General features: G+C 34.8%; 1 protein-coding gene across 2 annotated transcripts in view; it reads right to left on the reverse strand.

Annotated features, from left to right (window-relative positions):
- The window catches only part of MED14 (mediator complex subunit 14), a 429,754-nt gene that overhangs the window by 14,563 nt on the left and 388,722 nt on the right, over positions 1–26,469 (reverse strand). For both annotated transcript variants that reach the window (XM_090411452.1, XM_090411451.1), the window contains exons 32-33: positions 15,435–15,617; positions 117–224 (exon numbers count right to left, since the gene is read on the reverse strand). In XM_090411452.1, coding sequence (XP_090267578.1) covers positions 117–224; positions 15,435–15,617 — 291 coding nt within the window. The remainder of the gene's footprint in view (positions 1–116; positions 225–15,434; positions 15,618–26,469) is intronic.

A 26,469-nucleotide genomic window follows, 5' to 3' on the forward strand; every position in this document is an offset into this window, starting at 1 on the left:
ATAAAATATTTGCTTGAAATATAAATTTTTTTGATATTTATTGTCTAAAGATTTACATTATCTTCAAATACTGATAAGAACATTGCAAACTAAATAATTTTTTTTTTTTTTTTTACCATTTCCAAACGCATAATATGGATGCAATCCTTTAACATTCGCAATGGTGCATTTAAGATTCGTCCAAATGCTAAGAAGGCATTTGGTTTGTATGGGGCACTGACTACCTAAAAGAGAAAAGTAAATATATTTGTAAAACCTAGATGAGATTAAAACTGAGTGCAATTAGTTATAATGTCTTTATATTTACATATAGTATATAATTAGGAATTAAAGAAATTATTTATTAACTTATACAGTTAAAATTAATTCTTAAAATTTAATAAATATCTCATACATTTACACCAGAGTAATATGAATAGCACTAGCATATTACAGGTTCCATATTATGAAACTTATATGCTTATCATAAAAATGATTATATGTGAAGAGAAAAAAAAGGTTATAATATGGTTTAAGAGATGATGTAACTAATATAACATGAAAATGCTAAATATGAATACAACCAAAAGAATAAACATAATAAATGAAGAGAAAGAAAAAGCTGGATTACTGGACTATAGCTATATTTACATCCTTGCACAGCACCTGTTTGCTACAGACTCTTCTGGCTTTTCGTGTGTGGGAAAAATAAATAAATAAATATATATATGAAAGAATGATCATTAACTCGGTTAACATACATATTTTTATAAAGAATTGAATGACTAGAACCGAAATTTAAGTAAAAAGGTTTTAATATAAAAACATGACTAGTTTCAGCTTGTAACAGCCTTCATCAGGTGACATTATAAAAGAAAGAAAAAACACTAAAAAACTGAAGCTTAAATAAACTACGAACATCATAGAGAGACTCTACATAATTGACACTAAATTGTTGTGGTTGCATTTAAAGCTATTCTTTCGTTAGTTGTATTGTTGGGAAAGTGTGTGCTAGTAGCATCTCGTGAACGCCAGTACATGATTATAGCTGAATGACAATCTGGGGGGTTGTGGCTCAAGTTATTATTTAGATGAACAGGATTGAAGATGATTTCTCTAGATTCCACGATTTTTCTCTCTAGTTCATCATTGCAATGGAAGACGTTAGTAGATTTTTCCCAGCAGACTTTGTGACTTTGGTTTTCATCATTAGGATTAGCCGAGAAAAGGATATGACTTGATAATGCACTGGCTCGCTGTCTCTTGTAAGTAATGTCCCTCATGTTCTTCCATATGCAATTCGACAGATTTGTCTGTCTGCCCAAAATAAGAAATATCACAATCACACAATATTTTATATACACCAGGGTATTTGAGTTGATAATGACAAGGTTTTGGGTGGCTTATTAAGAAACGGATCTTTGGAAGTGGAGTGAACAAGGTTCTGATATTGTATTTTCTTAGAACTTTTGCTAATTTATGTGAAACTGTACTTATGTAAGGAATCGATATATTGCGTTTGAATCTATTTGTTTCTTCTGAGTGATGTCTAGGAGGATTAAGAAGGAATTTTTCATTGATTCGCTTGGAATATCCATTAACTTCGAAAGAAGTTTTCGTATGGCTTATTTCTGTAAGAAGTTCATTTGGGTCATCCAGAAGAGAACAGGCTCTATGTCCCAAGGTGGAAATTATTCCAAGCTTATGAGGAGGGAAGTGATGGGACTGACTATGCAGATATCTGTTGGTATGTGTGGGCTTTCTATATATCGATATTTTGAGTTTTCCAGAAGAGCGAGTCAGTTTGACATCAAGAAAAGGCAAGGAATTATCCCTTTCAAGCTCGGCAATAAACTTAATACTTCGATGTCGGCTATTGAGATGTTCGAGGAAAACCATAAGGGAATCATGTCCATGGCTCCAAATAATGAAGACATCATCTACATAGCGTTTCCGAACTTTAGGTGTTAAAATAAATGAAGAGATAGCCTTGGTTTCAAAAACCTCTAAGTGTAAATATTTGCGAATACAGGGGATAAAGGATTACCCATAGCCAGTCCATGATTTTGTTTGTATATATTATCTTGAAATTTGAAGTAACCGGACCTGATGCAATGTGTAAGCAAGGCTAACATTTTTTTGGATAACTTGTCCTTGAGTAATGTTAGGACTTTATCTGTTGGAACATTAGTGAACAAAGAAGTTATGTCCAAGCTAGCCATGATGTCATCTTCATTAACTGTAATATCCTTGATGTATTTAACAAATTCTGTAGTGTTCTTGATAAAGGATGGTGACTTGCCTGAAAAACTTTTTAGGTATTTGGCAAGATATTTTGAAAGGCTGTAAGTCAGAGAATTGATACCTTCTACAATTGGGCGTAATGGGGTGTTCTCTTTATGGATTTTAGGAACATCATATATGCGAGGAATTAAGATGGAGAGAGCTTAGAGATAAGCGAACGTTTTGGGATAATTCAGTTGTTGTTGTTTTTAATAAGTTGTTTGTACGATTTTGAAGTTCACGAGTTGGATCTCTCTCTCTCTCTCGAGTATTGAGTAGGTATCATTATGAAGTAATTCAATTTAAGATGCAAAAGCTTCTACGTATTGAATCAATCTTTATCATCAATAACGCAAAACCACCTGCAGATAACATTACTTCAACAGAACGCAAAACTATTAAAAGTTTAAAAAACATCAGAGATATAATTATCCTTCCTGTGGATAAAGGCAATCCAACAGTCATCCTCAACTCTGAAGATTACCAGAATAAAATGCTTCAATTACAACAACTGAATTATCCCAAAACGTTCGCTTATCTCTACACTCTCTCCATCCGTTAATTCTGCGCATATATGGTGTTCCTAAAATCAATAAAGAGAACATCCCATTACGCCCAATTGTAGAAGGTATCAATTCTCCGACGTAGAACCTTTCAAAATATCTTGCCAAATACTAAAAAGTTTTTCAGGCAAGTCACCATCCTTTATCAAGAACACTACAGAATTTGTTACTTACATGAAGGATATTACACTTAATGAAGATGACATCATCAGCTTGGACATAACTTCTTTGTTCACTAATGTTCCAACAGATGAAGTCCTAACATTACTCAAGGACAAGTTATCCAAAAAAATGTTAGCCTTGCTTACACATTGCATCAGGTCTGGTTACTTCAAATTTCAGGATTATATATACACACAGGGGTGCTTAAGGGTCAAAGCTGTATAGCTGAAAGGAGACCTCCACATAGCCTTTAATGGAATGCGGAGAACCGACCAGGGCTTCTGAACTAATGTCCAATCCTCACCTTCTCGTGGTGCACTCTGTTGGGTATCTACTTCGATCCTGAATGAACGAGGATGGGATGGCAATTTAGGATTTAGCCGACCAAATTGTATTCTTATTGGTTAAACCAAAATAAAAAATGATGGTACAACATGACAGAATTTCATGCCAGCTGGGGCGTCGCCCGGTTAAACAAGGCCAGGGAACCAGGGCCACTACTGGAACAAATCTGAAAACAAACCCCAACTCAACATCACCAGAGTTAAAGATCGGTACTATCAACGTAAGAAGCCTGAATGGCAAAGAAATGGAGCTAGCTGAGGAATTAGATAAGTACCAGATCGACATAATAGGGGTGACTGAAACAAAAAAGACCAAAACTGGTGAGATCTTTCTGAGCAATAAATACAAAATGTTATATTCAGGCAATGACAATCAAGGAAAAGAAGGAGTAGCCATAGTATTCAACACAAAATACGAGGCTAATCTTCTTGAATGGCAGTCAGTCTCAAGTAGAGTAATGTGGGCCAATATGAGAATGGGGAACTGGACAATGAGAGTTATTTGTGCCTATGGTCCCATAGAAGGTTCTACTAAGGTAGAAGTGGAGGAATTTTTTGAGGCTGTAGAAAAAGCAACTGACATAATGAAAAAGGAAAAGCTGGTCCTTGTTGGAGATCTAAATAGAAGAGTAGGAAATGATTGTGAGACATACAAAAATATTTTGGGAAAATTTGGAGAAAAGAGCAAAGCTAATAATAATAGCAAATATCTGTTGGATTTCTGCACAGGACATGGACTGGTTATTACTAACACCATGTTCCAACATAAAAATGTGCACAAATTCACATGGAGAGAAGAGGCTAGGAATAAGAAAAGTCTCAATGACTATGTTATCGTTGATAGTGATGTTTTCTCCCTGATGCAGGACACCAGAGTGTACAGAGGATTTGAAATTGGAAGTGATCACTATTTAGTCTTGAGCAGGATAAAATTGAATTTAATATTGAAAAGAATAACATGTAAGAAAGTTTTAAAGCGAATAAAAGTTGAGCAGCTCTCAGATGTGAACTGTAGACTAAAATACACAAAGATTATTGAAGAAAAAATGAAAGAGTTTGAGAACAGGAATCAAACCTTGGAGATTCAGTGGCAAACTCTGAAGAAAACATTGATTCTGCCAGAGAGGCATGTGGTGAGGTTGTCTGTAAGGATAAAAAAATCAGAACTCCCTGGTGGGCACAGGAAGTTAAAGAGGCAGTGAAGGAAAAGAAGAAAGCATATCAAAAGTTCCTGTCAAATAAGTCATCTTGTGCTCTTAGAGAATATAGAGACAAATGCAAGAAGGCTAAACACTGTGTAAAACTAGCTAAAAAAGTCTGGGAGGACTTTGGCAAGAATATAGAAAATAAATATCAAGAAGGTGGCAAAATATTCTGGAGGTTGTTGAAGAAGCTTAAGAATGGAGGAAAGAGTGCTGTAAAAGGAATTAGAGATGATAAAGGTGACATGAAAACGGGAGAAAAAAAGATATCCTTGAAGTATGAAGTAATTACTTTGAAAAACTGCTAAATGAAACAAGCAGTGATGACAGCACAGTGGTAAAAAACACTGACCAGGCATGCAGTCAGGAATACATATCCATACTTGAAGTAGAAAAAGCCATCGAAGGCTTGAAATGTGGAAAGGCAGCAGGAGTAGATGATATTCGACCAGAAATGCTGAAGTATGGTGGTATAAGAGTCTTACAGTGGCTGCACTGCATAGTTCAGAAAGCCTGAACAGAGGGACGAATTCCCGATGATTGGGGTAGAGCTCTCATAGTACCCATATATAAAAAGGGAAATAAAACTGCATGTGAGAATTACACAGGTATTTCCCTACTGAGTGTTCCTGGCAAGATCTATGCAAGTATACTTGAGAAACGGTTGAGAAGAATTGTGGAAGAAAAGCTTGGTGAAGAACAAGCTGGATTCAGGCCAAATAGAGGCTGTCAGGATCAGAACTTCACTTTACGACAAATAGTCGAGAAAGCATGGGAATATAACAAAGATCTGTATTTAAGTTTTGTCGATTTGGAAAAGGCATATGATAAGGTGCCAAGAGAGAAGCTATTCAATACGCTGCAGTTATATGGTGTCAATGAGGCATTATATCAAGCAATACTTAGTTGTAAGTCAGCAGTTAGAATTGAAGGAAGTACAGGAAGATGGTTTAATGTTAAATCTGGTGTGAGACAAGGATGTACATTATCCCCTCTGTTATTCATTATCTATATGGATCACATTATGAAAGAAAGTGGTATTAAACATATCAAAATTGGAGATGTTAATGTCAGCTCTTTGCTTTATGTAGACGATGTTATACTTCTAAATAAATCTGCTACAAGTCTGCAAGATTCTCTGACTAAATTGAATAGCTGTTGTAATAGATATAATATGAAGGTCAGCAATAAAAAGACAAAGACAATGAAAATAGGCAGAATCATTGAAAATGTCAACTGTGTTGTGAATGGAGAACCTGTGGAACAAGTAAAACATTTCAGCTATTTATTCACGATTTTTACTGAAGATGGTAAATTAAATATAGAATTAGACAACAGAATCAGCAAAGCTGGTATGGTGGGAAGTCAATTGAATAAATTCATATGGAATAAGAGAGAAATTAGTCGGAACACTAAATTAGCTGTATACAAGACAGTGTTCAAATCAGTTTTAACTTATGAATCTGAGAGCTGGGTCAGAAGTAAAACACTTGACCAAAGACTAGAGACCACAGATATGAGAGTCCTGAGAAAGATTATAGGCGTGAACAGATGGCATCAATGGCAACATCATATTAAAAACGAGGATATTAGGAAAGAACTTGACATTGTCAGCATCCAGGAATGTGTTACCAGAGCTAATCTCAGGTGGTATGGTCACTTAAACAGAATAGGCGAGGAAAGATTAGCAAAACAAGTGTTCTCTGCCAGGTTGGCAGCAAAACGACCCAGAGGAAGACCAAGATATAAATAATAACTCGAGCTACAACCTCCCAGATTGTCATTCAGCTGTAATCATGTACTAGCGTTCACGAGATGCTACTAGCACACACTTTCCCAACAATACAATTAATAAAGAACAGATTTAAATGCAACCACAACAATTTAGTGTCAATTATGTAAAGACTCTCTATGATGTTCGTAGTTTATTTAAGCTACAGCGTTTTAGTGTTTTTTCTTTTTTTTATAATGTCACCTGATGAAGGCTGTTACAAGCCGAAACTAGTTGTGTTTTTATATTAAAACCTTTTTACTTAAATCTCGGTTCTAGTCATTCAATTCTTTACAAATAAATAAATATATATATATATATATATATATATATATGATGACTAGCAGTGTTGACTCGGAATTGGGATATGTCATGCTTTTTATATACTGACTGAGATCTCTTTAGATTCGATTATGCGGCATTCTACTTCGTCGTGGCATATGTGCAGGTTTGAAGTTATTGTCCAGTTCATATAAATATATAACTCTCTTCATATAAACAGTAACCTCAGCTATAATTTGCCCGTCTCTTTTAGCTCTGCTGTCAGATATCGGCGCACTCGTGAAATCACACGCGCACAGGTTTCTAGCAATAGAACTTTAACACGGACTGTAGCTCCAGTTCAAAATAACTGTAGTTTATAGTCAATTTTATATTTTCATAATTTATGGCTTTATAGTCACTCAATGTTTTTTCTTTACAGTGTTTTTTATTGGCTTTATATGTTCTATCACGGCTGAAGAAGTTGGCCACCCCAATGAAACATTTAGCGTAGTTTAATAAATTTCGTTATTTATTCTAATTCTCGGATCTCAGTCAGTATATAAAAAGCATGAATATATACATATATATATATATATATATATATATATTCATGCTTTTTATATACTGACTGAATATATGGCCATGACGAATATATGGCACTGGAGGAATACAGTGGAATTACTATTTGACAATTCTGTTGAAAAAAATGTCTGTGGAAGTATCCTACCAACATGTAGAAAGTATTGGACTTCTGTATTAAAGAGAACAGAGTGAATCCAGAACACCATCATATTTATTAGCAGAAGATATCATTCTACATGGTTACATATTTATGACTTATAGAACAAATATTTGCTTAGGAGAGAAACAGTAATCCCAGCAAAACACAAAGCTCATTCGTTTGGATGCAAACCACTTCAGTAAGCAGGGTGATGTCCTCACAATGGAAAATAAAAATGATTCATGCCAGAGAGAGAACTGACATTGAATCCCATATGGAGGGCAGAAACACTATCCACTCAGTCAAATGAAGTTCAAGCCAATGGTCTGATTATGCCAAGAAAAGACTGTTTTAACAAGAAGAAAAATTTATTTTTATTTGAAGATCTAGATATTATCACATTTATAAGGGAACAGAATTATATATGACTTATTTCCATTGGTATATGAAGAGAATTCAGCGAAACTGAAGTTAACTCGGTTATCACAATTTCTGTATTTTAGAGATTTACACACAAATTGACATTTAAGACATTTTAACACATTTTCCCCATACTATTCAGTCAAAACTAGAACTGATAAGCAAATGGAAAGCAAAATAAAACTTGTTTACAGGAATGCATTATTATAAATAGCTCTGGATACTGAAAATGATATGATTGTTACAATCTAAGGAAGTGATTCAGAGTGAAGAAAAACTCTGTTGTTGTAAAAAATTAATAAACAACTTGTGTATAAGCAGAGGGAGATGGGATGGAAAATAAATTGGTTAGACAGATTTGAGGTTAGTTTTATGAATAACACCAGGAAGTTATATATGATGGGGGGGGTCTTAGAAAGGGAACGTAACAATTGGTGTGCCAGGATTCTGCTCTTGAACATCTGTTTAACTTGTTTGTTATTGATATTTCATGTGGGTTTGCAGGGGGGATCTTCAGCTAGCTGCTGATATGATGCAAAGTTGAGGAGTGTTGTAAGAAATGATGATATAAATTCCCTTTAGGAATTTTAAATAAACTATAAGCTTGAAAAAATGAGTGAAGTTGCAGTATAAATATTAATAAGTGCAAGGTGTTGTACAGTACACAGCCTAAAGTACACTTTAGGTTGTGTACTGTATTGATGGAATTGTGCTTTAGGTTAATGAAATTTGAGGTCTGAGAGTGATGGGCAGCAGTGGCCTAAGTTCAGAGGAAGACTATGTTTTTGTTCGGTGATGATGATTTATGGTTTTAACGGTGCAAGGACAACAAAGGTCATAGTGTGCCATATCAAAGGTTATAGCAGTCACAAGGAAAGACAATTACAAACATCCATACACACAGTAGGATTTGAACCTGCAACCTGTTGGTTTCAGAGTGGATACACTAGGCCAACCAGTCCGGCTTTTGTTGGGGTATAAGTTCAAGAATAATACTGATAAGACAACCAGTATAAGCTCAGCAGTTTATAAATGTAACTAAAAAAAAAGTTCACATATAAGAAAATGGAAATTTTAAATCATTATAAAAGTCTCTAGTTAGGCTAACATTGGATTACATCTAGAATATCCTTTATTTAGTCAGTTTTTTTAATGGATGTCGAGAGAAACAAAGGTTTTTTTTGTTTGTTTGTTTGGTTGGTTTACTCAATGCAAAGATGGATAATTAAGATGGAATAATTTTTTATATTGCTTCCACTGATGAAAGGTTGCAAACCTATAATACATTAGTACCCATAGTACTAATGTACTATAGATCTGCAAACTCTGCTCTAGAGACCTAACATGGAACTTTTAAAGTCACTTGCCTCAATAAGCAAAGTGGTGGTGGTGGTGGTGGTGGTGTCACACTAATGATGAAATTCATCTAACACCTAAAGACAATCACATCACTCATGCCTGCTGCATGATTTGAACCCACAATCTGTTAGTTGGAGAGCAGATGTGCTAACCACTCAGCCAAAGCTGCAACCTGTTAGTTATTAGGAGATAGAGAAAAGATTTATTTGAACTTCACACACCCTGAACTGACTGAGAGTTGTTGCATTTGGCTGAACTGGGCTCTATTTATGTAATTTTAAGAAAGAATATAAACTGGAACTGGAGTGGCCATGTCGCCAAGATAGAAGATAACATATGCACAATGTGGATTCCCAAAGACAGAATAAATTTGGGAGAGGTTTTTGCCAGTAGTAAGATGCAACAGCTGATAACAATAACAAGAAAGAATTATAATAAATTTAGTTTAATCCTTTATTCAAGTGTGAGCAAACAAAGTTTGCACCTGAAAATATCTTCAGGAATGGGGGAAGGTAATACAACACCAGGCAACTCGTAGCAAAGGTGGAGCATACAAAACACATCTCCTTGCGGATATGTATAATGTCATGCATTAAGGGAAGGGCCACTACCCAGACTAGTTTCGACCTTTATTGAGGCCTCTTCAGTGGGAACCAGGCCCAGAGGTGGAGATACCAGGCAAAAGCAACAGTGAGGTCATCTTCACCTATAGGAGTTGCCAAAAGGTGTGCCACCTTTTTATTAAATTACTCTGGATTTAGAGAAAGATGCTGAAAGTTTATTTTTCACTTGGTTAGACTATAATAAATTTAGTTTAATCCTTTATCCAAGTGTGAGCAAACAAAGTTTGCACATGAAAATATCTTCAGGACTGGGGTAAGGTAGTACAACACAGGGCAACTCGTAACAAAGGTGGAGCTAGTTATCATCACTCCTATCCCAGCATCTCCCATAATGCAAAACACATCTCCTTGTGGTTATGTATAATGTTATGCATTAAGGGCCACTACCCAGACTAGTTTCGACCTTTATTGAGGTCTCTTCAGTGGGGCCAAATTTCGACCTATGCCCTATATAGAAGAGAACTACCATTCCAGAACCTTCAAGGAAGCTGCTATAGTTGCCTGTTCAACTGGAAACCTAAATAAGAATCAAGGTCTAAACTTACCTGATATTTGGAAAACTTTAATTAGATCACTAAACACTAAAGAAATGAACTTTCATGCAAATTATTATGTCTCTCAACCAATAAATCATGTACCTGCGATTGTAAATTCCACACCTTTCGCCACCTCCCAAGTTAAGACCCTATGATCACTCTCACCTCACCAATTAGTGGCAATGTGGTCATATTCGTTACAATCAAATCCTCAGATGCAATTACTAGGTCAAACACTCTCTGACCCCTAGTATTTTCCATTACATGCTGTCGCAGACAGTTATCCCTTAATAACCGCATAAAATCCAATTCCTTCCTTCCATGTGTCCTCTCCTCCCTCCAATCAATGCTACCATAGTTGAAATCTCCCATAAAAATTACCCTCCTTCCACTCATTTCTTCTATTTGCTTATGCATATTATCTCCACCATCTTTTCCATCACCTGGTCTATAGCAGCTCCCAATTGTATATTTTGTTCTGCTAGCCTCAATCTCACACCAAATGGCCTCAAATGTGCTCTTTTCTCTATCCTGCAATTCGACTTCTATTCTCCTTGGCTGCAGCTCATCAGCTATCATCAATAATACCCCCCCCCCCATTTTATTCTCCCTGTCATTCCCGAACACATTCAATCCCACTAGCTATATCATCTTCAGTCAGCCATGTTTCACTAATGCCAATAACCTGTGGTCTGGAAGTGCCAACCAAGGCCAAAAATTCTTCCTTCTTGTTCCTAATACTCCTAGCATTAGTATACATGAATTGCAGACCTCTGTTAGCCCCATTCCTTACCTTGATGCCTTATACTAACTATCCCATTCTGATTTGGTGTCCTTATTCGCTCAGGTATATTATATTCATTCATACACTCAACTGCCTCCCTAAGGTCTGTATATCTACTTCCCCTACCCCTTAATAAATCTAGTTTCTCTGATTCTACACATCCACTTCATTCAACAACACTTTTTCAAGTCTCCTTACATTGAATCCATTCAAATGCAAACCATCCATCTTATATAGAATCCTTTCACCCATCGAACTCACTCCACACGTCCACAAATTCCACACCACTCGTCATGCATAACCCACGCATAAAGTCATTTGCAATTATGGCCCTCCTTCTAAACTCTTCACTGTCATATCGCGGCAAAAGACTAATCATCCTAACTCTCTCACTCTTTTCTTTTGATACCTCAAACAATTCATTCAGGTCCTCTATCATTTCCATTTTATCTCCTTTCAAATCATTCGTACCTGCCACCACTATCATTTCTTTCACTCTTTGCTTTTGCTCCCTAATAGATTCACTTACGTCCTTAATGGTCACACCAGGTTGGTACGATTTTGTCAAATTTTCTACTATCACACGTCGTGCTAACGAATCTCCATACAGCACTCGCTCCTTCATTTTGTTTACGTTCACAATCATACTCTTATTTTTCCTATCATACTTTTTTTTTATTGGCTGGTACACTCGGTAGACATTTGTGCATATACTCCAGCTGCCGCTTTGCTCTATGTATCACTCCGCTCAACAGCGCGATCTCACTCAGTGCATCTGTCTCATCTTTTTTATTATCTGTTAAACCATTCATTTTTTTCTGTATTATCGTGAGCTGTGAGGCAATGAATCTACATTCATGGCCTTACAGCTCTCTGGTACAACCTCACAATTTCTTATCATATCGCTATTTTCTACATTCTGAAATTTGACAAAAATATCACACTCATGACCTGAAACATACTTTAATTCCTCATTTTCCTTACATTTTCTGCACACATTCACTCCACTATCATCATCTAACCATACTCCAACTGCTCTCCACAACGTATACATTTTGCAGATAGTACACTGAATAATCTCCTTTATGTTACCGTTATTGAATAAAGATGGTGAACCATTATTACTAGCTGCCATTTTTCTTCTTGCCAAAGCCATGTGCTATCATATCATATCGAATTAATAATTGAAACAACACCAAAAATACACAAACAGACACACTAAGATATGAAAAGCAAAGAAAACTACGTAATATTCAAGCAAAATTGTCAATGATAACTTAAAATAACACTTATCTTATCAGGAGCTCTCAACAAACACTACACACCACGAGTCCCTCTAGCGGTCTTCCCCATATTGTCTCACGCACAGTACTAATTTTGTATGAATTAGAACTGTCAGTTAAAACTTAGTCTGTTACCTTCATATCGCTTACCAATTGTATCCCTGAAGATGCCGATAGCAAAAATCGGTGAAACTAGTCGAATAATAAATATTACTCGCTTGACTAACATTCCTTAAAAATGAGTTATAGTTTCAAACATTAATTAAGTTTTCATAAAAGCTTTATTCGGTAAATAAATCAATTACATTATCATAAAATTGTAAAATCGTTATTAAACTGCAATAAAATCGACTAGTGAGACCCTTGATTCTGTTTCTTATCCACCAACAGTTTTATTCTTGGTACAGTTTTTGAAATAGATGCATATCATGTTCAGGTTCCAGTTTGTTTCTTGTTTTGGACTTGACTGAAAACAGAATTGAGAATCCTGATTCACACAGATAAGTTGTTATAAATGGAATTATAGCCATGTAAGCACGTTTGGTGATAACGGGATATGCTTCTCCAAGTGTACACCAAAAATTTTGTAACTTCATTGATTGGAATTCAATTAGGAGTTTCTTGTTATTGCGGAGATCAATTAGGTCGTCTTTCACTGGGTTGTTGTCACTGATTTTTTCTAAATCAATATGAAAAGGGTTACGTATCCAGACTTCGTTCATTTGGTCAGGAGGAATTATTCTTGCAAGTGCCTCTTTCAAAGTTTTTAAATGCAATATAATGCTATCACGAACTTCCTGTTTTAGTTCATATACCAGATCTGAAGTGATTTCACCAAGAGATTTGAAATTGGCAAAGTTACCTAACTCCACCCTTCTTCCAAAGAGAGTCAATTTTTCTTGAAACAATTGCATCTTTTCTTCAGCCTCCGCGAGAACGACATCTGTACCTTGCAGTGAAATGTTAACAGAATTAAGAATTCCAAATACATCAGAAAGATAAGCCAGAGAAATCTCAAAGTTTGGATCTTTGAAATATGAAGCAAAAGCAGATTCTTTTTCGACTAAAACAAATTTCAATTAAATTTCTAAGTTCAAAAACCCTTCCTAAAACATTTCCTCTGGATAACCATCGTATTTCTGTATGAAGCAGCAGCATGATATGATCTGCTCCAACCTCTTCACAAAAGATTTAAACACAAGGTGATTCAATGCTTTTGCTTTGATAAAATTCACAACTTGAACAACAACATCCTAAACGGCTTTCAAATTATGTGGAAGTGCTTTAGATGCTAAAGCATACCGGTGAAGGATGCAATGGCTTGTAAAAATATTTGGGTTGATTTCTTTAACAAAAGCGGTGAAACCTGATTTCTTCCCCAACATAGCGGGAGAACTGTCAGTACAAATAGATTCTACTAATTCTCATGAAAGGCCATTTGAATAAAAAAATACATTCACCAAATTCATAATGTCCACTGCCTTTGTTGTTTCTTTCAAGGGTTTACAAAAAAGAAATTCCTCTTTTATTTCATTCTGATGTATATATCTAGTAAAAAACAAGAAGCTGTGCGCAGTTAGAGACATCAGTTGATTCATCCAACTGTAAACTAATTCTTGCCAGACTTTTCTCGATTTCCTCCACTAACTGTACGCGTATGTCTTCTGACACTTCTCAAATCCGATCACAAATTGTATTATTTGATAATGGTATCTGTGCAATTTTCTCTTTTGCTTCTTTACCACACATCAACTCAACCATGTCAATAGCAACACAGCTTCACTAATGTCTTAGCAATTGTATGTGGTTTCTTTTCTTTGGCGACCCTCAATGCGACGCAATAACTGGCCTCCAGTGCTGGCTTCTTTGGGGTAATAAATCCATGGTCATGAAGTGTGATATTTGTACCAAATCGTGCTCGTTTTATTCTAAATAAGGACTCTGCCTCATTAGAATGTTCGGGATGAACATTCTGAAGATGCTCTCTCAATTTTGATGGCTTCATACTGCCATTGCTGAATATCTTGGAGCAAATGAAGCACTGCGGCTTTTGCACACCTTCTTTGTCAAGCACAAAAGTAAAACCATGTTGCACATATGAATCTTGGTAACAACGTTTCTTTGGCGTGGTTATTCCTTGGGTCTGCAAAAATAATATTTTAATGTATTTAAATCTTGATCTATCCCTTCATTTTTAGAATAGGCTAAAAATAAACTATAAGCTACTTACGATTAGATTAAAATTTAGTCTGCAAAAGTAATTTAACTAACCTATGTTTATCACTAAAAGGCGTGTACTGTGAGCATGTCGAAATGAAGCATTTGGAGCGTGTACCATACAGTCCGTCATGCACATGCGCAGGAGGTGCAGATGCTGAGGAGGCGAGCCTTGAGGGAGCACCGATCTGGCAATTTCACTACTAGCTATCTTGAATCTTAACTGGGCATTTTGAGTTATCGGATCCAGCAGTGAGAAAAAAGTCTATGCAACCTCACTGTGCCCGAAAAGAGACCTGAAGTGTTGCTGGTGTGGCTGACAGACAATACCAACATGGAATAGCCTGGAAATGTTGATAACATAACTATTTTTGGAATATATTAACAGCATAATATACTTATTTACCTGCTATTCACTGTACCCCCTGGAGAAGCTTCCTGTACTCCATGGGGGATACAGGTACCCCAGGTTGGGAAACCCTGCTTTAGAACATGATACTAATTTTAATTCTTCTCAAAACTAGATGGTGAGGACTTATGATTTCAAATCCCCTATATATTCTTGCACCTCGAGCAAGTCTGAAGAGATCACCATCAACAATAGAACACTCGGCATTCCTTTTCTTACTCCTTATGTGTTCTCTGCATATCTTTATATACTTTATATCATAATGAAATATGGTGATATAAGCTTGTATTATCAACATTATAAAATAATTAATTTTGTGATTAATCATTGTACATAATAATTTATGTGCAAATAACCATATTTTAAAAATGAGAATTCAAAAAAAGTAACACTTGATTAAAACTTAGTTAAAAATATTTATGATAGTCCTTCAAATTTTCTATGAGCTGGTCTCTAGTCTTCTTTTAGCTGCCTAAAAATTTAAGTTACAATAAAACAAAATTTGCTTACATACCTTGGTATCAAAAAATCTTTCAAGAATTTGAAGCTCCTCTGTACCCCACTGCTCTTTAAAATCTGGATTTGGAGTCAGCTTTAGGTGAAGAGACTGAAGTGTTGTTGTGTTAAGAGTAACTCGGCATTGCAAACTTTCCACTTTGAACTGCATTACTCCTGGCTCTGCTAACATATATATCATCTGCAATATTGTACAACACTCAATACCAAGTGATAGATACAATATTTATTTAAAAAAAGTAGAGAATTAAACATATAGTATGTGACTAATATAGTATATTAGTCACATGCTTCAAGTATTATTAAAAGCTTTCTTGACAGGAGAAGTCAAACAAAAGATTATCTAATTAATGATAAAAAGAATTCAACAGTAATATATTATATAGGTGAAAGAACTTAGTAATTTATCCTTAATCTCTCTCTCTCTCTATTTATATATAATGAATATATAATGAAACCAGGTTAGAGCTGCTAATCAACTAGTGATAGGTAACATCACTAGCCAAGCTCTCTCCACTATCATGCAATATGGCCTCTTTCACAAACAGGACTGGTGATCCTGGTAAGAATTGCCATCCCATAAAGTAAAGGCATTTCCTAGTCAGAGGAAACACTGACTAGAACTCTAGAAGCTGTAGATGACTTACGATATCCAGTGAAACACTATGATATGACACACTATATGATATCTTGATCTCATTCTTAATCTCTCTCTATTTATATATAATGAAACCAGGTTGCTTATAACTGAAGGACTCAAGTGGCATCTGCCATGCTGATCGTAATGCAGGATTTTCTTCTGTCTCCTACCTATTTCTTCTTACATATAGGTAGGACAGAAGAAAATCCTGCATTAATGATGGCTTACAAGGGAATGCCAAATCTACACTTAACTTTCTTCATTTGAGGATACTGCAGTAAAGCAGTTCTGCAGGCCTATTAGATATACACATGACAAAACTTGATGTTAAAGCATAGGCCTTGCAATCATCTAGTGCATAATCCAGCTGCCAGATCATACCCTTTGGAATCTGAGTATGATAATATATGCAGAGACAATGCTGAGATCATGCAATAGATAGGAGACATACCTGCAAGTCCTTCACCCCATACTATATGTCACAACACTCAGCCATGCAAATGATGTTTTAACACTGAAGATAAAAAAAATCTCTCAGAACTTGACAGCAAAAAACATTAAAAAAAAACAAACAAGCAAAGTCCAACCAAAAAGACACAAAAAATCCGTTCTCTCTCACCTTTTACTTTTTTTTTACTTTCACTTTTTACAATTTGTGCTAGCTAAAAATTTCTTTGCCCCGTTCAGTTACAATCATATTCTGTCTCTATTGCTCTCCCAATTCTGATAATCACTCTCACCTTTTTCATTGTTTCTTGCAGTAGTTTGATCTGTGAGGTTGTTTTCTCTTCTACTAACCAAAATAAGAGATAATCCTTTCTACTATCCCAACATCTGATTTCTTCTCAGCCAGTTCTCTTGTTGATTAGGCTACAACCTTGACCAACTTTTCTATGACATTAAAAGTTTATTTTTCACTTGGTTAGACTATAATAAATTTACTTTAATCCTTTATCCAAGTGTGTGCAAACAAAGTTTGCACCTGAAAGTATCTTCAGGACTGGGGTAAAGTGGTACAACACTGGGCAACTCCTTGCAAAGGTGGAGCAAGCTACCAGCACTCCTATCTCAGTATCTCCCATAATGCAAAACACATCCCCTTGCAGATATGTATAATGTTATGCATTAAGGGAAGGGCCACTGCCCAGACTAGTTTCGACCTTTATTGAGGTCTCTTCAGTGGGAGCCAGGCCCAAGTGGAGATATCAGGCAGAAGCACTAGCAAGGTCATCTCCTTCTATAGGAGCTGCCAAACAGTGTGCCACCTTTTTATTAAATTACTCTGGATTTAGAGAAAGATGTTAAAAGTTTATTTTTCACTTTGTTAGACTATAATAAATTTACTTTAATCCTTTATCCAAGTGTGTGCAAACAAAGTTTGCACCTGAAAGTATCTTCAGGACTGGGATAAAGTGGTACAACATAGGCGCAAACTTTGTTTGCACACACTTGGATAAAGGATTAAAGTAAATTTATTATTTTCTATGACAGAATGTCCTTCACTTGGCTGCTTTATCTCACGTGCATTCCAATGGGATGAACTCGACAATTTCTAATCCTCCTTTCCTGTTTGAACTCTTCTGATTCCACTCAAAACTCCAGACTAATATAGAGCCACAGTTTTCCCATTAACTGTGCCCAGACAGTCCAAGAGGGAAAATTTAGCATATTTTAAATAAAAACCAGAATACCATCTTCATGCTCAGTCTATTCTGAGTATGAAGATGAGGCACATAGCAGATGTAAAACGGCCATCAGGGAGGGAAAAAAAAAAAAAAAAAAAAAAAACCTTTGTAAGGGCTAAGTACAGAAAACCTGCCCCCTATGCCCATGGCAAGGCCACTAAGTGCAACTTCTGTCCATCTTTAGATAATTCTATCATAACACTGCCCAAAGAAAAGGCCGATCTTCAGGATCATTCTTCTCAAAAATCCTGCATAGATGACAAGCCAAACCCCCACCTTCCCCACATATCTCACACTTTACTATAAGCATAACATGCATCCTTTATCAGAAAGGAATCTGAAATAGCTTGGATACCAATACATTTTCTGGTGTCAATGGCCCTGTCCCTTTCTTGTGAAATTGGACTTAAACCATATGTCTCTATTTGAAGTATGTATGAACTAGAGAGGAATAGATGACTTTCATCATCTGGTTAAACAAACTTCATCACCTCACCTTGCTTGTGCTCTGGTTTCTGTACTCCTTACACACATGTAATGAGGATAATACCCTTCAAGGGCATGCCTAACATATATATAATTAACCAGGAAACCAGTACCTCTTCCCCCTTCAACAGTATTAGAAATAAAGCAGTTCTGCAGGCCAGCCACTAAATGGTAATGTATTGGGTGGCTTCTTGACCAATCAGCAAAGAATTCTACTGTCACTTCCTCTACTAGATTATATCTGGAGACAGAGAATTCAAGTTCCACAGCATCAAAGAAATACATACTTACTAAATAACTTAAGAAAATTACAACGTACAATAGAATATACATTAAATTTTAATATATTTCCAATATTTCAGCAATGTCATGTTGCCATCTTCAAAGGACTTACAATAAAGACACATGCACGCAGACACTAAACACAGTAAATGAGAAACAAAGCGAGGAAGCTATGGTTTTCCTAAATGTCCTGATGGTGCCTCCTAGCGAGCTATGTAGGTATTCTTGGCCAATAATGCTAAAGCTGAGTGAGCCCCCTCTATTATTTGCTCGCCACACTTTGTTACATTCATTTGCTGTTATGCTATGTTCTTTGGCATTACATTTGCATCAAATGTAATGACTTGGAATGAAAATGAAATGAAATGGAAAGACTAACATAAAAACTGTTCTCTATGGCAACAACATAAGTCATCCTTTTGCATACTAAATCATGAAATACTGAAGAAAACATATATCGTCTTCATCCAACATATTCCTATAAATTCACTTTCTATATGAAAGTAGTAGCAAGCTCCAGTGAATAAACTAATAAAAACCATATCATTTTAAAATGAACTAACTTTCTATGTGAAAATCTAAGCATTCGTCTTAAAACCCTATCAACAGTTCTGTCACCTCAGAACAATTCTGCCTTTCATATGAAAGCATCTGAAGAAATAACTAAAACCATATGAATTGTTTGAAATCACTTATCACACTGAGAATCCTAAATAAAACAAACTGTACTGAGCCCATTCTTTATGAACTGGAAATCAAAGTTCCGTGTCAGCTTTAACTGAAATAAATTCTGTATGGATTAATGACTATAATAAACTTTACACATCTATTTATAGAATGATATCCTCTTTGTCTTCGATTTTGCTTAATTTCTGTTCAGTCTTCATATATTGAAGACACAGAAACTCCACAATTTTTCTCCGGCTATGTTCCTTTGCTAATCTAGAACAGCTGAACAGTAATATTCTTTTTATTTCTGCTTATGCTTTGAAAAATACAGTAAATCAATTTCTGTACTGGTCCACTATTATGCACTGCCATTACTGCCTTCATGCTGTATTTGTAACAATGATAAGATTCTTTTCATAGTGCAGAAAGTTTATTGACTTATAATTTCATAATGAAACAGCCAGAAATTATAACAGTTCTTCACTTTACAATCTTTTATGCACTAAATTTGAGGTAATCACTTCTGAAAATAAAGCAGTAACCTTCGCTTCCCTCATCACTAACATTTCACAAACGTTTGTCTACATAAAAATGGCACCAACATGTTTACAAATCAGCTCAAACAAAAAGTCACAATTAACTTCTAACAACTAATTTTAATAAATTTATTTTACATGTAAGCAAGACTTAATTAGCCAAATATAAAAATAACATTGCAAAATGTCATGCTTGTAATATACAAAAATAAACATTTAACCACTTTCATAAAATGCCTTACTGCTAATTTCTAACTTTAAATTAATTATTTTCTTATTTTTAATTTCTGGGATATCTGAATTTCAATACAGATATCCAATAGCCTTCCAACGCCTTATCAAGGATACAGGAGAAAATTCTACCCTTCTACCTCTCTCATGTGCAGATGGTACCAAGGTAACATCATTTAAAAATAAGACCATCTTGGATCAGCTTTATCCTGTAACTCATGTTTAGATGACCCAGGAAAATCACCTACTGTACCATGAACAGTTCACTGCATGTGGTCATGCACTGAATTCTTGTCAGAAAAACAATAAAACAATCTCTTAATAACAATGCTTTCTGATAGAGATGACATTCCCAAGCTGTGCTTAAAATTTGCCAACCAGATTTAATACCCACCCTCTATGGTCTTTGCAAGCTGTCATTTCCAAAACAGGAACATAAGTCAGACATCAACTTGCTGCCCTCATTGACAATCAACTTCTTCACTGCTTTAAAAGCATACCAATTAATTAGTGATCATCTCTATATGGATGATGCCACTCTTGCTCCCCATGAGATCTCCATAAAGGTTTGAGAAACTAATGTGGTTGCTGTTTACACATCTCCAGTTTATTTAACTAGGTTTGGCATCTATTATCTTATTCTCTGCCTCCTCAATTCTTTGTAAATGCATTATTAGTTTTCATTACTTATTATGGTGAATAGCTTCCTGTCTTAAGGTTTTTTTTTCAGAAATGGAAGAGTACCCTAGGGTTCTGTACTTTTTATTCTTGCACAAGTTCTCCACCCCCCCCCCCCACATTAATAACTTATCACTAATCTCAAATCCTACCCATAGTTTTGTCAATGACAGTACAGTACACTTCATTCCTCTTCTTCATTTGAAAAATCCTGCAGTACTCAAATGATCCAAGTTTCGAGATCTTTCATAGCTAATGTCATAAACACTGATCTCCTTCAATATTGAAGGAGAATATAGATGATAACCTAGCGAACTTTAATGCCACCAAAACATAGTCTTGTCTTATTTCATGCAAGAAAGATCTTCCCTCACATTCTCTTATTATAATATTTAGATGTCAAAATCAGATTTCTCTCCTTGAGCTGACTTATACTAACTTTTAATTACTGCTCTCACAGGAAAATTTACTTGGAAAATGAATGCTTTTTTCCTTTGTTCGGTAACAACAAGGAAATTTATTACTCATTAAAATATGAAAAATTTGCCACTTAAAACAGAACTAGTGGCTTCATCAGGGCATAATAAACCTCAACAATATATATATAATGAGGTCACAAAGTTGACCAAGCTGAAAAACTATTACAAGATAAATAAATTCATGCTAACAAATAAATGCAAAATTATGTAGCATGCATTAGCTGTCTGCAATCAATGACAAAAGGTAATTGCTGGTGAAGTGGAGGTCTCTGATGTTAAAATATTTAATCATCCAAATGGATAAACGATATCAAAAATATACACTGTATGCATATTATTTCTAGAATATCCAAAGGTTATATTAACTTCAATGGACACTCTTCATATCCATGTAATTATTGATGTATATATACATCAAGACCAGTACAATGATTAATAAGGGATTTTCATATGTTATTTAATATCAGCTCTTGGTTTTTATTCAGTTATCTACATGAATGGATGATTGCAACTGATTCCTTTAGAACTCTGAAATAAAAATTTTCTTCTGCATAAGACATGGTTGGCTATACCAGATCTACCTTTTTTTTTTATGCTTGACATCTGCAACATGTTCCTCCTTTCTCACCTCAAATCCACAGCTTTTCCTCTATGTAGGATAAACCACAAGGTCATCTTTAGGAGACCTCAGAAGGCTGTGAATAGTTTACTTTGGTTTAAAAGTTACTCCGATGTCATGAACTTTGAAAAGATGCTATTTTAATTGATAGACTGCTAATATATGGATTGTGATCGTCTCAATATTGGACATTCTGGTTATTGAGAGAAGTAGGGTTCGAAAATAACATTCTGTCAACTGATTTTTTTTGGTATAGCCACTGTGAACAAAAAAAATGAGGCAGTCTAAAGTTCAGTGTTGAGTTGGCCCTCATTTTGTATAATAGAAACTGCTAAATTCTGTAGTGCTTGTGGACTATGCCTAATTTCTGAGAAGGATAGTGAAGGGATGAGGCACAAAGATAACATCCTATATGTGTAGATTTATGATACACCTCAAGAGCAACACTACTGTCAGACTTTTTTAGTTCTCTTTCATATTTGTTAAATTAGGGACACAAAACACACGTGTTGAAAAGATGATTTTACTGATTAATAATAAAATAATAACTTTACATTTCGACCTCTGTATTGAGGTCATCTTCAGAAGGATACATTCAGAAGTATAAGAACAAGCTACATGCTGTTGCACTCTATACAAGTAAATTACATCTACGTTGTTAACTAATCTTTTTTCTTAGCCTGCCTTCTAGTGGAAAAAAAATAAACAAAAAATTAAAAATAAAAATAAAATAAAATAAAAACTACAATAAACTCTGCTAAAGTCCTCACGTACTAGGATTCTTCTGGAATTATACAGTTATATTACGATTATCTTCTGGATTTGTACAGTACAAGTTACTATTGAATGTTCAAAAAAAAAAAAAAAAAAAAAAAAAAAAAAAAAAAAAAAAAAAAAAACACTCCACTAGGTCTTGTATTGAGATTTTTCTTCGTGGTTGCTATGAAGGTTGTAGATGGGTCCTCCACATTCTTGGAATTGTTAGACCATCATTTATATTCAGATTCGGATCATGTTTGAGCATTTCACATGCTTCCTGGAATTTCCGCTCGAACCAGGTTTTGGTGCAGTGTAGGGACTTGGTACCTTTCCAGTCAATTCTGTGGTATGTTTGGAGTGCGTGGTCAGAAAGGCCGGTTTTTCCAAAATGGAGATATTTTATGTGACGTTTGTGTTCATCCTTTCTGATTGGGATGGTTCATCCTGTTTCCCCTATGTATGGTATGTTACATGTGCAATCTATTTTGTAAACCCCTGGGTGGGCTAAGTGTGACAGGGGATCCTTGGAAGAACTGAGTAGGTGTCTTAATTTTGTCGGGGGTTTAAAGGTGGTTTTGATGTTGTATTTGTGTAGTGTTCTGTCTATTTTTTCTGAACTGCCTCTAACATATGGTATAGCAATAGCATTCTTGAAATCTTTTTTGTTATTAGTGGTATCTTTGTGGAGGATCTTGTGAATGGTTTTTATACTGTATCCGTTTTTTATAAAGGTATGTTTGATGGTCTCACATTCATGGTTAAGAGCTTGTTCATTTGAACAAATGGTTTGAGCTCTGTGTTTAAGGGTGCTTATGACCCCTAGTTTTTGTGTTGGGTGGTGATAAGAAGTTTTGTGTATGTACTGGCCTGTGTGTGTAGGTTTGCGGTAAACTGAGAAGGAGAGACTGAGAGAGAAGGGAAGGGAAAACTGAGAAGGGAAGAGACTTTTTTTTAGTGATGAGAACATCAAGTAAAGGGAGTTTTCCATCTTTTTCAAGTTCTGATGTAAATCTAATAGTAGGTTTGTAGGAGATAAGGGAATGAAGAAATTGTTGCAGACTGTGTAGGTCATGTTTCTAAATAATAAATATATCATCCACATATCTCTACCAATGTGCTGATTTTAGACTCACTTCCATTAAGAAAGTCTTCTCAAAGTGTTCTCCATAAAAAGGCCACCCAAAGAAGGAGAGGGGGAGGCTACCCATTGTAAGTCCAAATTATTATTTGTAGAATGCATTATTCCACTGAAAAAAATTGAACTGCATGATCCAGAAATGAGTAGGTGAAGAGTCAGAAAGCAAACTTGTAATTTTTTCATTATAATCTTCTGTATTTAGAACTACAGTTGTATTCCTTTTATTAGCTCTCAAAATTATAACGTTTCTGTTCTTTCTAAGTGATAGTTTCTGAGACAGAGATATTAGATCTCAGAATTGATGGAGAAAGGAGAAGAGCATTCGTTTTCAGTCTGATAATATTAGCAGTATTCAGTAGGAGGATACAAACTCCTTTTCAGCAATGCACAAAAAATCAACTTCTGGAATATAACCTGGAGTTACAGCATGATTAAAATGTTTTTTAAGAACAGATTCTTGTGAACTCGTTAGGTGGTGGTGATCTGAAAGTTTTAATATGACCTTATCTGAAGGTAAACACAGCTTCCTATTCATCTGAGATCGAAATAATGAACTAAATTTCTTTTTCATTCTATTTGTCGAAGAATTAAAAGAGGACTCATATCAACTATGAACCACAGTTCCAATGTTTGTTCCAAGAAACTATATCTAATTTGTTGACTAGAATTTAGACATCTGGAATCTGACTGCAGACCTAGTACAATGAATACATAAATGTAAGAGGGCTAACAAAACTTTGCGATAAATTCATTTCATTCTAAATGACATCACAAGTTTCTTAATATATACAAACTTAGGGATGATATTATTGTCTCTTGATCTTTTCAGAATATAAGATAATTAATTAGTGGGACTTTTTTTTTTTTTTTTGTATTGTAGATTTTCATAATGGCAAACTTGTCATTTAATGTTATCCTGCAGATGTTTAAGAAAAAGAATTTCTAACCTTAAATTATCATCCCTAAAAATTTCTATACCTTTAAAGATCTTACATTCAAACAAATTTAGATTTATCGATGGGCTCAATTTCCTTTTGGTACCATCAATACTATTAATGACCTCTTATAAAAATTTATTTACTTATAAATAATACATTTAATAAATAACAGTAAAGTGAACTGGTGAATTTTAGTGCTACCAAAACAGAAGCTTATTCCACGCCCCTCCCCACAAATAATATATTTAATATATATGAATAATGCATTTTGTAGCATATTAGTATTTTTCGATCAAAAAGAGTTCCATAAGTTTTCAAAACAGCAGATATCACAGCACATTTTTAGAAAAGAAAAAAAAAAAACTAAAAAAATACTAAACAAGCAGTTGTAGCAAACATTTGTCTCAAAAGACAAAAATAATTTTTCCCCACCCCAAGGTTTTCCATATATATCAGTTCTTTTTTCTTCCTTTATTAAAACTGTTTAAGAATGAAGATATCCATTCATATTTAACACTTCCTGTTACAGTATAACATGCCAAAAACATTGTAATGCTATAATATGTTAAATTCCACCAACTGCAATTTTCATCACTAAAAAAATAGCTGCAATCTGAATAGAACAAGTAGTTACACAAACTAAACCAAACATCTAACAGAAATGCTACTGCTCAGATGCTCTTTCAAAAATACTAAAGTCCAGTTTCATTTCTATGGCAATTAAATAGTCAAAAATAAACCATGAATAAATCAAATGAACTTAAAAAAATAATTAAATAATAGAAAACTGGCTTTGCAGTTGTTTTTCTTGCTCAGTGAGCTTAAAAATGGATACAGAAAAGTTTTTGATTTAAGCTTAAGCTGGAATCATTTTCAGGGCAAGTGATAATGAAAACTGTAAGAATAGTAAAATAAAAATTCAGTAGTGAGAACAAAAAAGTAAACAAAATAGTTCTCAAAAAGAACATATGGAAAGCTTTTATATAGTAAGTCATTATGTGCTTTTAGAGAATACAGAGCAAAATTTAGGAAAGCTAAGTTATGTGTCCAAAATATATGTGCTATATATGTGTCCAAAATATTGCACTATTCTCTTGTGAATTATGTTTATCAGTCTTGTGTGGATATTCAGTTCTTCTAGGATACTTTTGTTTGCTCATTTTTCTGTCCAAGACACTCTTAACTATCTTCACCAGCAACAGAGCTCAAACACCTCAATTCTTCTTCTGTTAAATAATTGACAATTGACTGATAATCAATAACTGCTGTTTGAGCAGGATGCAAGTTTTTTTTTTTTTTTCCTTCACCAAGCTCTTTCAAAGTCCAATTTGCATATGATGATTTATTTTTCAGATGCTGCAGACTACATATTACATTTTAGGCTGAGTGCACGGTTAAAGTTTTTAACCCCTCCCTCTCTCTCTCTCTCACACACACACGCGCGCATGTATATATACACACACTAAATTTTCATCTTACACCAGTTTTGAACACTTGGAAAACCTGAGATTGGATAGTGGCAGTGGTGAGCTATAAGGGGCTCGCACAAGCCCTTTGTTAAATTTTTCTCAAATTTGCCGGCCCCTTGTTCTTGTTTACTTTTTTATTTTTTCAAAAAAAAAACAATTTTTTGAAATATATTAAGCGACAAACTCATATGGTAACCTAACAAAAATTAGTCTATTCGGCAGTGTATAGATCAGTGTTTCTCAACCTGTGGTCCACAGGCAGAGTTAAATTAATTAAAATAATATTTTTTTTTAATTATCCAAACAAAACAAATTAAAATTGAATAAGCAAAAATTATTAAAATCAAATGGAGACTTAAAAAAACCAACAAACAGCGTCAGAACGTTCAAAGGCAGAAGCAATAAAATTATATTGTTGTTCGCT

The sequence above is a fragment of the Typopeltis vanoorti genome, chromosome 21 (assembly GCF_054136105.1).
Source record: "Typopeltis vanoorti isolate ZY-2024b chromosome 21, IOZ_Tvanoo_1.0, whole genome shotgun sequence".
NCBI lineage: Eukaryota > Metazoa > Arthropoda > Arachnida > Uropygi > Thelyphonidae > Typopeltis > Typopeltis vanoorti.